A 13,527-nucleotide genomic window follows, 5' to 3' on the forward strand; every position below is an offset into this window, starting at 1 on the left:
ATGGGTTGTAGTAGGCTCTAGCTAGCTAAGCCAATGGCGTTTTATGGTGTGGACAAGCTGGAGATTCAGAGAATCACACAATATCTTGATGAAGGGAATATAAAGACCTAGTAGCTGGCTTATGTTTTTTGGGCGTAACATGGTGACTCCACACCCTTTCTGGCTCAGCACAGTAGGGCTTTGAAAGCAGAGAATTTGGGCTTGAATCCTAGATTTTCCAATGACTAACTCTATAATACGGAGGAATCCTTTACAAAGGGATTATCCTCCGATCACCCTTTGTAAAACAGAATTAGTAAGCTTCTCTTCCTTATATTTGTTGTAAAGAGCCAATGAGAAACTGGGGGCATAAAAAAAGGGCATTTCTTAGCCCTTACTAAGAAATCAGTAAGATGTAGTGTCAATGATAATGCTTTGTGCTTACAGGTACCAAGCACATTTGATTTATTTTTAAAAATCTCCTCAGAGAAAGAAATAAACAGAACCAACACAGTCTAAAATACATTGATAAATGGGGGAAAAGGATACTCCACTGCTGAGTCAGGCACAGCCAGACAGAGGTGTTCAAAGACCCCATCTGGCTCATGTCACCTGCGCTTATGGGGTTTCCCATCAGATTTCTTCCTTTCTAAACAGACCCTAAACCTCAACAGATTTTGGAGTGAGTTCTCTGATAGAAATAGAGCAGGGAACAAAAAAATGAGGGCTGGAGGTTATTATCAGTCCCGTTTCCCTAGGTTTTCTGTTTTTTTTTTGTTTTTTGTTTTTTGTTTTTTTTTTGAGACAGAGTCTTGCTCTGTCACCCAGGCTTGACTGCAATGGCACGATCTCAGCTCACTGCAACCTCTGCCTCCCAGGTTCAAGCAATTCTCCTGTCTCAGCCTCCCGAGTAGCTGGAATTACAGGTGCACGCCACCATGCCTGGCTAATTTTCATATTTTAGTAGAGATGGGGTTTCACCATCTTGGCCAGGCTGGTCTTGAACTCCTGACCTCATGATCCACCCAGCTCGGCCTCCCGAAGTGCTGCGATTACAGGTGTGAGCCACTGCACCTAGCCCATTTCCCTAGGTTTCTTAGCCTTGCAGGACTCTGGTGAGCCAATCTGGGTTTCAGAATAGGGGATGCTAAACGCCTACTTAAATGATTCCAGGCTTAAGGAACAAACAAAATTGGGGAGGGGATCCTTGCAAACCCTTCTAAGTCTCACTGCCCAACCCAGGGCAGTAAAGGAGGCAGGAATCAGAAGGGACATCTTAACTGAAAGGTTCTTTGGAAAACAAAACACACTAGGGTTCAGGAGGCTCAGCCTGGAATGGTGACAGCACTTCCTGCCCACACAGGGGTTTCCATGTTCCGGGGAGCCTCCTGCAACCACCAGCTGTCCTCAGCTGTCAGGATATTTTGTGCTTTGTCACTAAGCCCTTGGTGTTTGTATATTTTGTGCTTGCAGAATTAGCTCCATTGCTTATGGTGAGGTGGAGACAGATAGAAAAATTCAAGCACCTGTGATGGCAAGGAAAGGGTTTGATCAGGAGGCCTCATCAGTGGGAAAGTGGGCTCCGCCATGTTGCCATGTTAAAAACATGAGGATATCACTCAAACATGTGGTTCATGTACTAAGAACAGCTCACCTTTACCATGTGCTGAGCTTTGTTCTAAACACTTCGTAAGCAGTATTTCATTTAATGCTCAGAATGACTCAAGTCGGTGCTTACCGTGATTTTCCCATTTTGCATGTGAAGAAACTGAGGCATTCACAGTTCAGTAAGCAGGATTTGAACTCAGAGGGGGCCTGATTGCAATGCTGACTTTCCATGTAGGGCTATTTATAGGGTTATTCTTTTCACACAGTGTAAGCAGGGAGAAGGAAGCAGAAAGAGAAGAGCTATACATGGCTCCTTGGTGCTAGCAATGAAATGGCATGCTTCTTTTAAAGTCTGCAAGCTGGTAGACCACACAGGGAAAGGATTAGGCCCAGGACCAGTGGAACGACAGCTCAGGGCTTAAGAGGGAAACAATGAAGTGATGCATCGGTGAGGAGGTACTAAGCAGTCAACTAGAGCAGCTAAGGGTAAACCAGTGGAAGATGCTGTCTGCTCACTTCTAAGCCCCCTGAACTTAGAAAATGGGTCATTCCTTTTACTTCAAGTGAGAAGGCCACTGGTATTGTGATGGGGCAAGCAAGGAAACCATGTAAGAAAAATGCCTTCACGATCACTCCCTGACGGTAAGGTTTAGAATATGCCTGCCTTTGTTGAGGAATTGAGGCAGAAGGGGAGAGCGGACAAATTCAGTTACAGACACTACAACCACAGTGTACAACATTCTACTGTGTACCTGCCCACTAAAAGTTATGGGTCACGGTGTTCAGGAGGCTGAGGCAGGAGGATCATTGAGCCCAGGAATTCGAGACCAGCCTGGGCAACAGGGTGAGACTCTATCTCAGGAAAAAAAAAAAAAAAAAAGAAGAAGAAAGTCTAACCCTGGCCAGTGTGCAGTCACTGAGACACCCTGGATGGACACCTTATGAAAATTAAACAGAAACAAAGACCTGCTCCAGGAAAAAAAAAAAAAAAAAAAAGGAAGGAGGAGGAGGAGAAGGAAGAAGAGGCGGAAAAAAAAGAGGAAAAGAAGCCAAAATATAAAATTTGGAAGATCTCAGCTCCAAGGAGAGCAGGTATCTACACTTATCACCAGACAGAATTTTGCTGTGGCCCATTCTAGCTGAGTTGTCCGGGGTGAGTAGTTTGTTTTTGTTCATTCCTCTGAAGAACAGACATCTGCAGTGCTGTTTTTGACTCCTGGTCAGGAAGAAACATAGCCAGAGGAGGTGTCAGCCGATACATAGGTGTGAAGCGTTCAAGCCTACAGAGATTTGGAAGGTTTTGGGTTTTGTTCTAGAGATCAGTTACATTTGGCAAAGGCCAGCCAAGAAAGAGGAGACAGGGAAACCTGGTAGCTTCCCAAATATCCACAGAAGCTTCCCAAACACCCATTGTAGATGTGCAGATTCAGGGACTGTAAGATGAACTGTGGCAGGGAACCACAGGGTCAGCAGACAGTGACCTGGACAGCGAAGGTGAGTGAAAGAGACACCCAAAGCCCCTAAGACAGCCTTATCTACATGCACCCAGTGAGACCTGAATTTGGTATTTTCCAGCTTTTCTGGGAGTAACTCCTCTCTTCAGTAAGTAGCAACAAAGTACCTTAACCTCTCCAGTACATATAAAGGCCAAGTCCTCTGACAACATTTCAAACTTAGTCCCAGCATCCATCAATTTCTAAGTCCAGGGGAGGAGAGCAGGGGAAGACGGTATCTATCCGAGAGCTATCGGGAAGGGAGGAAGGTGATACCAGGAAGGAGCTCGCATCACCCATGTCACTTCTCTTCTTTTTTGAGATGGAGACTCACTCCATTGGCCAAGCTGGACTACAATGGCGCCATCTCAGCTCACTGCAACCACCACCTCCTGGGTTCAAGCAATTCTCCTGCCCCAGCCTCCCGAGTAGCTGGGATTACAGGTGCCTGCCACCATGCCCAGCTAATTTTTTTTTTTTTTTTGTATTTTTAGTAGAGATAGGGTTTCACCATGTTGGCCAGGCTGGTCTCAAACTCCTGACTTCAAGTGGTCTGCCCGCCTTGGCCCCCCAAAGTGCAGAGATTACAGGCGTGAGCCATAGCACCCGGACTGTCGCTTCTGTTCTTGCCTCTGGGCTTCTCCACAGGTCCCTCAACAGTTCTGGCCCAGCTTGTCCAGGCTCAGTCGAGGGTTGCAGTCAATGAAAGCATATGACAAATGCCCACTGCCATCTCCATGACCAACCAGCAAGAGAGTGCAGACATTCTGGCAAACTCTTTTGAAGGCAGTAGAAAAACAACTGATTTGACCAGGAAGTCTGGCACTGTCAGAGAAACAGAAGGACTATAGAGTTACTTTTATTTATTATTTAGGACTCATGACCTAAGACAAAAATTTCACTATTCTATTAAAACAAGAAAACTCAAAATGACACTAAAAACGTAAACTGCACCCGAAACTTTCTAAGTAGGAGCTTCAAAAGTACAGAAAACAGTAGTGTGATTTAATAATTTGTGGCTCAGAGTATTGGCAAAGTTAGAACACCCTATATATCACACCAACACTCAAAGGCTAAACTAGGAACATTTGATAAATTTTTTTAAAAAAATGTACCACTGCTAAGTTCTTTATTCAGAGTGGCAAAATTATTCAGTGGTTCTCAACCCCAGATGCACATTAGAATCACATACTTATCCCAGGCCAGGCCATTTAAATCAGATGGAGAGATCTGGGGCAGGTGAAGGGGTTGCAGGGTTCTTTTTTTTTTTTCTTTTCTTTTCTTTTTTTGAGACAGAGTCTCGCTCTGTTGCCCAGGTTGGCGTGCAGTGGCACGATCTCGGCTCACTGTAACCTCCACCTCCTGGGTTCAGGTGATTCTCCTGCCTCAGCCTCCTGAGTAGTTGGGATTATAGGTTCCCACCACCATGCCTGGTAACTTTTGTGTTTTTTTTTTTAATAGAGACAGGGTTTTACCATGCTGATCAGGCTGGTCTTGAACCCCTGACCTCGGTCTCCCAAAGTGCTGGGACTACAGGCATGAGCCACCATGCCCGGCCTTTTTTCTTTTTTTAAAGCTTGTTCTGGTTATCTTTGTTACGTAACAAACTGCCCCAGAACTTAGCGTGCTTATCTGGGTCACCAATCGACAGTTCTGGCAGGGCTTGGCAAGGCTGGCCTGTCTGTACACACAGCATTGGTGCAAGGCCAGCCTGTCTACACACACAGCATTGGTGCAAGGCTGGCCTGTCTGCACACACAGCATTGGCAGAGGTGGTGTGACTTGGGCTGAAGACTCCAGGAAGACTCCTTCTCAGAGCTGGGAGTTGTGCTGGCATCAGAACAGTGCTCAGCTAGGCTTCAGGGCTGGGGACTTCCATTTATCTCCAAGGTGCTGCTTGGATTTCCACATAGAATGGTATTGGGTTCCAAGAGTGAGTGTCCCCAGAGACCCAGTAAGAATCTACAAGGCTTCTTCTGACCTAGCCTCAGAAGTCCCAGAACATCACTTCTGCCATATCCTACTATGAGTCAAGCAACTCACTAGAGCAACTCAGACTTGAAGGGAGGGCAATTAGATCCCCACACTCCCTGGGAGAACAATCAAAGCACCAGCTGCCATGTTTACCGCAAAGCTCTTGTGTGGAGCTGCAGTGGACGATTGTATTGGCTTCCTGTGGCTGCTGTCACAAGTACCACAAGGTTGGTAAACAACAGAAATTTATTTTCTAAATAAATGAGAATCAGTACTACCAGGTGGAAATCAAGGACAGAGTAGGGCTTTGCTCCCTCTTCAGCTTCTGGTGGCTGTTGGCAATCTCTGGCGTGTAGTCATCTCCTAAATTCCTTTCTTTTTTTTTTTTTTTGAGGAAGAGTCTCGCTTTGTTGCCCAGGGTACAGTGCAGTGGTGTGATCTCAGCTCACTGCAGCCCCCTGGTTCAAGTGATTCTCCTCCCTTAGCCTCCTAAGTAGCTGGGGTTATAGGCACATACCACCATTCCTGGCTAATTTTTTTGTATTTTTAGTAGAGACAGGGTTTCACCATGTTGGTCAGTCTGGTCTTGAACTCCTGACTTTGTAATCCACCCGCCTTGGCCTCCCAAAGTGCTGGGATTACAGGTGTGAGCCACCACTCCCAGCCATCTCTTCAATTTTCTCTCTGTTCTATCCTCACGTTTCCTGTGTATGTGTGTGGTAAAACCTCTCTCTGCTTTCCTCTTAATAAGGATGAATGTGACGTCATGTAGAGCCCACCTTGATAATCCAAAATGATCAATCTCCTTATTTCAAGATCCTTATTTTAATCACATATTCCAAGACCTTTTACCCAAATAAGGAAATATGAATCGTTTCCAGAGTTTCAGATCTATTTTTCTTTGGGGGATGGGCATTATTCTACCTACCACAATGTATATGTAAGCTCATGAATTAGACCCTAAGCCCTGCTAAAGAAACCCAGCTTCCTGCATCATTTTGAATCAGAAAGGCATCAGGTCCAGAGCCCAGAGTTGTGAGGGGAGTTAGAAGCTTCATATGATGCCTAGGACATAACAGCCATCAGCCTAGAAAGTGTCACTGACACAGATGGGGAAATTACCATTTCTTTCCAATTTTATCCAGTTTTCTTGCCCCCAATTTTCTTATTTTTAAAATAAGTATCTGCTTTATTGATATATAATTCATATATACTTTTTTAACCTGGCCGAAAACCTTCAATAACATGAGCTTTAATTTCTCAGGGTTTCAATGAGCAGTGTGAAGACTTTAAAATGCATCGCATAGATTTCAAAAGATCAGAAATGGGGCCAATGTAGAGAATTCCCCTAACGTTACTAAGATAACACAGGGACTCAAGAGGTGCAAGTTTCTTTCCTCTCCCCACAAACACCCACAACTTTAGGCTTCTCTTTCTCTTAAGGTCAGGTAAGAACTGATCTTCTGCAATTCACTGTATCTCCTTAAAACATATGCACAGATGCTCCATGCCAGACAACTCAGGAAGGGTGACCCTAAAGCAGTAAGACCTTCACTGAATTTAACATTCAATAAACATTTTAAAATACATATATTTTTAGGCTAGGCGCAATGGCTCATACCTGTAATCCCAGCACTTTGGGAGGCCGAGGCAGGCGGATCCCCTGAAGTCAGGAGTTCGAGACCAGCCTGACCAATATGATGAAACCCCGTCTCTACTAAAAATATAAAACTTAGCTGGGCATAGCGGTGGGTACCTCTAATCCCAGCTACTCAGGAGGCTGAGACAGGAGAATCACTTGAACCCAGTAGGCGGAGTTTGCAGTGAGCTGAGATCGTACCATTGCCCTCCAAGCCTGGGCAGCAAGAGCGAAACTCTGCCTCAAAAGTAAAAATAAAAATATAATACATATTTTATTTTATGTACAACAATAATTTATGTAATAAATTTCCTATACTCATAAAGTAGATGGTAGCAATTTCAACTTTCAATAAGAATAGTATACAGAATGGACATATCAGTTACAAAATTCTTAAGCAGGAGAGCTTTATCAGAGATAAGCCATCTGCTTAAGATATTGCTCAAGCTTTTGCATGTGCCTGCAGAGAGTGGGCCAGCGACCTCTCAGTATCTCAATGCCTGCAGTGGTAACTCTCTGTTAGAAGGCATTTGCAGTGCACCCAGTGGGTATTGGAATCAGACCAGATCTGGTAGAGAGGATGGTGGAGCGATGGAGGGGTACACTTTGGATGCAGAAACACCTGGGACAGAACATCAGGGGTGTCGTATCATCCAGCCAGGACCAGAATTTATCCTCAAGAGTATCCCTTCAGCTTACATGGATTTCACAAAGGAACTGAATGAATAAGATTTAAAAACAAATTCCAATGCACTCTCTAGTTCTATCTCTGACTCTTGGATTCTAAGTATGTTCCTTTTTATAGATTAAAGATATTTTTTCTGAGGCCAAGCACAGTGGCTAACACCTATAACTCCAGGACTTTGGGAGGCAGAGGCGGGAGGATCACTTGAGGTCAGGAGCTCAAGACCAGCCTGGCCAACATGGCAAAACCCCATATCTACTAAAAATACAAAAATTAGCCAGGTGTGGTGGCTCCCGCCTGTAATTCCGGCTATGCCAGGGATTAAGGCATGACAATTATTACTTGAAACCAAGAGGTGGAAGTTTCAGTGAGCCAAGATTGCACCACTCCATGCCAGCCTGGGGGACGGAGCAAGCCTCTGTATTAAAACAAAATAAAACAAAACAAAAAAGCAATTTTTCCCTACTCATTTGAATTTCTTTCTTTCTTTCTTTCTTTTTTTGTGAGACAGAATCCCACTCTGTCGCCCAGGCTGGAGTGCAATGGCACAATCTCAGCTCACTGCAAACTCCGACTCCTGGGTTCAAGTGATTCTCTTGCCTCAGCTGCAATTACAAGTGACAGGTGACAGCCACCACGCCCAGCTAAATTTTTTTTGTATTTTTTTTTTAGTAGAGATAGGGTTTCTCCATGTTGGCCAGGCTGGTCTTGAACTCCTGACCTCAGGTGATCCGCCTGCCTCGGCCTCCCAAAGTGCTAGGATTATAGGCGTGAGCCACTGTGCCTGGTTTCTACTCCTTTGAATTTATAATAATTTCCATTTTTTTTTTCTTTCTCCACTAAGTGGAGAACAATAAACACCAGCATAGTGCACACAAACAATTCCCATCTGCCACATACAAATAGTCTCTGACCGGTGAGGTAACAACGAAGAGATACTGGCCATTGTGAAGGCTTTACCATCATCCCAGGAAACAAGCCACAGTCTCCTCCGCCAACCTTAGTTCTCCAATACCAACTCCCATTCAGAAAGAAGTGGGGTGAAAAGTAAGATTCACACACCTCTAACAGTTCTAGGATTTTCAACCTTCCCTCCTGCGCCCTTTAGGTCATGGTCCTTTCAAGCACATCTTTCTGGCTGCACAGTGGTCTGTCAGGAAAGGGGAAGGTTCTAGCCACCTTACTTCCTGTTGTCTCCATTTCCAATACTCCATTCAATGCTTTGTGCTCTCATCTATCCTAAGGGAGCAGCTGCTAAATTTTATTTTACCATAGTAATTTTTTTTTTTTTTTTTGAGATGGAGTCTCACTCCTCTGTCACCCAGGCTGGAGTGCAGTGGTGCAATCTCAGCTCACTACAATCTCCACCTCCCAGGTTCAAGCAATTCTCTGCCTCAGCCTCTCAAGTAGCTGGGATTACAGGCGCCTGCCACCACACCTGGCTAATTTATGTATTTTTAGTAGAGATGGAGTTTCACCATCTTGGTCAGGCTGGTCTTGAACTCCTGACCTTGAGATTCACCAGCCTCAGCCTCCCAAAGTGCTGGGATTACAGGCGTGAGCCACTGCGCCTGGTTGTAATTTTTAATTTCTAATCAAAGTTTACTGAACAAACTTGCCTGACCAACCAACACAACCCCCTCCTTCTGTAAGAGGGAATCGTGGGTGCCTGCAGCTTGTTGAACACGTTCATTCATTAGTCCACATCCTCTGGTTGCCATGGCTGAGCTGGTGCTCACCGTGAGTCAGTTGTGCTTGTTATGAAACCTGTTTATGCCCATCTTACTTGCCACGGGAATCGTTATGTAGTTCAATATTATATAAGCTAATTTAACATGAGTGTACACAGGGTTGCTCCTATGCAAATTAAGTTGAATGTACTTACAAGCCTCTTAATAGCTGCATTAAAGTAGTTACAGATGTTAATAATAAAAGATAGGAAAACATCTTAAAAATCTAGAAAGATTTTACACTCAGGCTGTTTCAAGTTTTAGGCTGAAGCTGGGAATATTCAACTGTACATTGAAGGTACTGTTTGTGCCAGAATGCAAATGAGCTTATTTATAATCAAAGTAAAGCCACTACAAATTTGGGAACTGATCTACATATATACATTTTGATTCCAAATAAAGTATGTATGTATTTCTTTTTCAATTCCCCTCAGTGACTACCTTTTTTCTTTTCTTTTTTTTTAATGACAGAGTTTCGCTCCTGTTGTCCAGGCTGGAGTGCAATGGCGCAATCTGGGCTCACTGCAACCTCCACCTCCCGGACCCGAGCAACCTCCTGCTTCAGACTCCCAAGTAGCTGGGATTACAGGCATGCGCCACCATGCCTGGCTAATTTTTGTATTTTTAGTACAGACAGGGTTTCTCCATGTTGGTCAGGCTGGTCTCGAACTCTCCAACTCTGGACCTCAGGTGACTCGCCCGACTCAGCCTCCCAAAGGGCTGGGATTACAGGCATGAGCCACTTCGCCCAGCCCAGTGACTACCTTTTCTTCCTTTTGAAGAGAACTAATTAATACTGATCATAACTGTGTCAGCTAAGAAGGCTACACTGACCTCTGATCTAAAGGGAGGCAAGTCAAAGAAACTCATCCCAGAGACAGCTCAATTGCTACAAGTCACCTAAACTGCTGAGAGGAGTCGGTGCAGCCTTCCCGTAATTCTGCTTTTGTTACGTCTCACCCACCCACTCCACCACCTCCTCCAATCCCCAGTGCTGAGAAAGAGACACCAGTTCATACCCATCCTTTTTGTAAAACTCCAGCATCATATTATCCGTGGCGACACTGAGGGGCCGGCGGGCCTGCTCAGGCTGGCGCCGGTCAGCGGGGTCCATGTCTGGGGAGGGCATTGAGCTGTAGTTGGCATTATGGTTCACATGTACTGGACTCCCATAATTGCCAGTAATGTTGAATTCTATCTCTGCGGGGAAGAAAGAATTGGTGCACGTGAACACTTGGTCTCCCACATCCTTCCTGGGCAGGGGAGCGATGATTACAGCCACCCAATCCCTCGTATGTCATCCCAGAAAATTTCATCCCGTGGTTCCACATATTAATTCACCTTATTAATATAATGCATCACATTAGCAGACCAAAAAGGGGAACACATGTGATCACCTAGATAGGCATTTAATAAAGCAATGTCAATTTGTGACCAAAAAAAAAAAAAACTTAGTAAAAACAGAAACAGACACTTTCTGCAATATACGAAATCATCTTTCTAAAACCTCATGCTTAAGACTAAAAGCACACAGCTGTCCTAATCAAATATGAAAAAAAGGCAATGCCCACTATCACTACCATTACTTAACACCATTTGAGAAATGCTAGCCAATGGAATTAGTCAAGAAAATAAAATAAGAGGCAATATTCGTATTTATAGATGACGTTACTGCCTTTGTGGAAAACCACAGAGAATCAATTCAAGATATTAGAAATAGTAAGAGATTTCATCAAAGTTGTTTTTTGGCTGTCAAAGAGATACACAGGAGTACTCATCCCATCCTTTCCTAGTCAATGAGAATAAATTAGCTCTGCACAATTCTGTCTGCCTGCAGTGGTAATGAATTAGCTCAGCCACAGAACCTATAGGATTATTGCCTTGACTTCTATCTCCTTTATTTCTTTATCTTGATTCCTAACTCTGTGTTATCAACACAACTCTTAGGGAGTCAGCAGTTCAGACCTTAAAACACATGAAGCAAAAGAAAGACAAACTTCTTCAATGTTAGAACAGCATTAATTGATTATCTCTAATGGGCAGAGCATAGAATTACTAACATATTATTATCCTCACATGTCTTAACAGCTGTTGTGGCACAGCCAAAAGCATTCCCTTAATGTCTACCAAACATAAGGTACAGTACCAATTATTATTTTTTTTAAGCAGATGCCAAATTTAATGTAACAACTGCTGTCTCTTCAAAGCTGTCACCATTGAGAGTCATCTACTTATGGAATGAGGCTTCTGTGGCTCAGAACATCTCTGAAGCTTCCTCTTAGGAAGCTGCCTTAAGAGCCTAATTTTGAAGCTGGCATTTAAAAAAAAAAAGAATCTCATTGCCTTTGAGATTGAGCTCCACCTTCACAAGCTGAGGGACAACTCAAAGGCACAACCTAGTGTAGCAAAAGGGGATAAGGCACCCAGATGATCTGTTAGTCCTGAATAAAAGTCCCCATCCATATCAGGACTCAGTCTCCCTCTGCATCTGTAAAGTGAAGGATTTGGAGCAGAGGGTCTGTCTTTCCTTCCTGCACCAGCATTCCAAGATTTGTAGATTTGAAGAAAACATAGTATGGATATTAGACCAGTAAAATCCATGGACATGGTTAGTACAGACAGTGGACACTTTCAGGCCAGAGCATCCCTTGAAATAGAGATTACAGAATAGGAAGCTGAAGCTACCCTGGTATGTGGATGCCTTTGTGTGTGTATGTGTGCATGTGCATGTGCGTGTGCGTGTTTATAGGTGAATCAAAAAAAAAAAAAAAAAAAAAGCCCGTGGGCAGTGTACTTGGCTTCAAAGGCTCAGGACTCGCAGTGATATTCCCGTTCCCTGCCTCCTGCCCATCCACCTAGGTGCTGTCACGTACCCCCAGGGAAGAACCAGTCTGCATGCTGGATGATAGGTTCAATGATCCCAACAATTTGCAACGACACGGTGGTCATCATCTCTGTAATGTTCCTGTAAGCAGAGAGCAGAGGCAGACAGGGTGAAGTTACCAGCTAAAGCAGGGTTTGAAGCCCATGGTCCTCTGGCTGCAGAGCCCAGGAAGGGGCCCTGGACTGGAACCCTGCAGGCAGAGGTTTGAGAGCAGGCTTTCTCTTGGGAGGGACACTTCACCTTTCTGAGCTTCTCTTTTTCCATCTGCACAATGGGGATAACCCCAAGGCCCATGAACAATACCTACAAAGCCACTTGTAATGTGAGATGCGATTCTCCTCCATCCCATCCCTGTGATTCTTACCCTCTTTCCAATTCTGCTGTTTCTGGAGACAGCCCTCTATCCCTATGAATCTCGATGCTGGGACGTGTCCTCTGATGACAGAGACTAAGAGCTTGCCTGGCCGGTGCCACCATGTCCTATGCCCTTTTCCCCCATCCCAATGCTGACTTAAGTAGCTCAGAGAAGACCCTTATTGCAGACCCATAGCTCTGGGATCATCAACAGAAAGAAAAATGTGCAGAATGTGTGCCTCCTCCTCAGCCTAAAAAAGGACCAGGCCAAAAGAGACATAGGGTTTGGAAAATACAAGAGGCAAGTGCTTAGCTGGGGCCCCAGCTGGCCTGCCCCCCCGCCCAGGCCCTGCAGTCCCACCTGCTCACCCACATGGCTCCTTCGCTCTGTACTCACCCTTCTGCTTGTGGCCATAGGAGGTTGGGTCCTAAAACAATCGCCATGTTACTGGGAGTCATCTTGTTTACATCTTGATATTCTGACAGCTTGGATAAAAATTTAATCAAGTATCTAAAAGGAAATTAGAAGAGCCAGGTTTAAGCAGGGCTCAATAACAGCCGTGTTCCCCCGGGGACTAGAGAGAAATTTCTCTCATGTCACATATCTCACTGACTAGGAGACCCATGCATCCTACAATGTAATGAAGATGCATCATGTGTCAGGAAATGGAAATTCTGCATCCTCTTTCCAAAAACAGACAGGCTCAGATCTCACTGGGTCAGGTGTGAACTAATAGTGGCCAGGAAGTCTCCATCTTTGCTTCTGACTCAGTATATAATGACTTGAAGCACCTCGCTTTTGTTGTTGTTATTGTTTTGAGAAGGAGTCTCCCTCTGCTGCCAGGCCAGAGTGCTGTGGCGCAATCTTGGCCTACTGCAACCTTCAACTCCCTGGTTCAAGTGATTCTCCTCCCTCAGCCTCCCAAGTAGCTGGGACTACAGATGCGTACCACCACGCCCGGCTCATTTTTATATTTTTAGTGCAGACAGGGTTTCATCATGTTGGCTAGGATGGTCCTGATCTCCTGACCTTGTGATCCACCTACCTCAGCCTCCCAAAGTGCTGGGATTACAGGTGTGAGCCACCATGCCCAGCCACAAAACACTTTATTCAACTGTAAGCACACAGTTGAATAGCACACTATTTTTGGACCACAAGTGATCACAGGTAACTGGAACTG

General features: G+C 44.7%; 1 protein-coding gene across 6 annotated transcripts in view; it reads right to left on the bottom strand.

The window, feature by feature from the left end:
• Positions 1 to 13,527, bottom strand: part of ARHGAP44 (Rho GTPase activating protein 44) — a 206,590-nt gene that overhangs the window by 23,126 nt on the left and 169,937 nt on the right. For all 6 annotated transcript variants that reach the window (XM_032280236.1, XM_032280234.1, XM_032280231.1 and 3 more), the window contains 3 exons: positions 12,744 to 12,857; positions 11,982 to 12,073; positions 10,128 to 10,308 (listed from right to left, as the gene is read on the bottom strand). In XM_032280236.1, the coding sequence (XP_032136127.1) occupies positions 10,128 to 10,308; positions 11,982 to 12,073; positions 12,744 to 12,857 (387 nt within the window). The remainder of the gene's footprint in view (positions 1 to 10,127; positions 10,309 to 11,981; positions 12,074 to 12,743; positions 12,858 to 13,527) is intronic.

Source organism: Sapajus apella, unplaced genomic scaffold, assembly GCF_009761245.1.
Source record: "Sapajus apella isolate SASKATOON/1434 unplaced genomic scaffold, GSC_monkey_1.0 scaffold12, whole genome shotgun sequence".
NCBI classification, from domain to species: domain Eukaryota; kingdom Metazoa; phylum Chordata; class Mammalia; order Primates; family Cebidae; genus Sapajus; species Sapajus apella.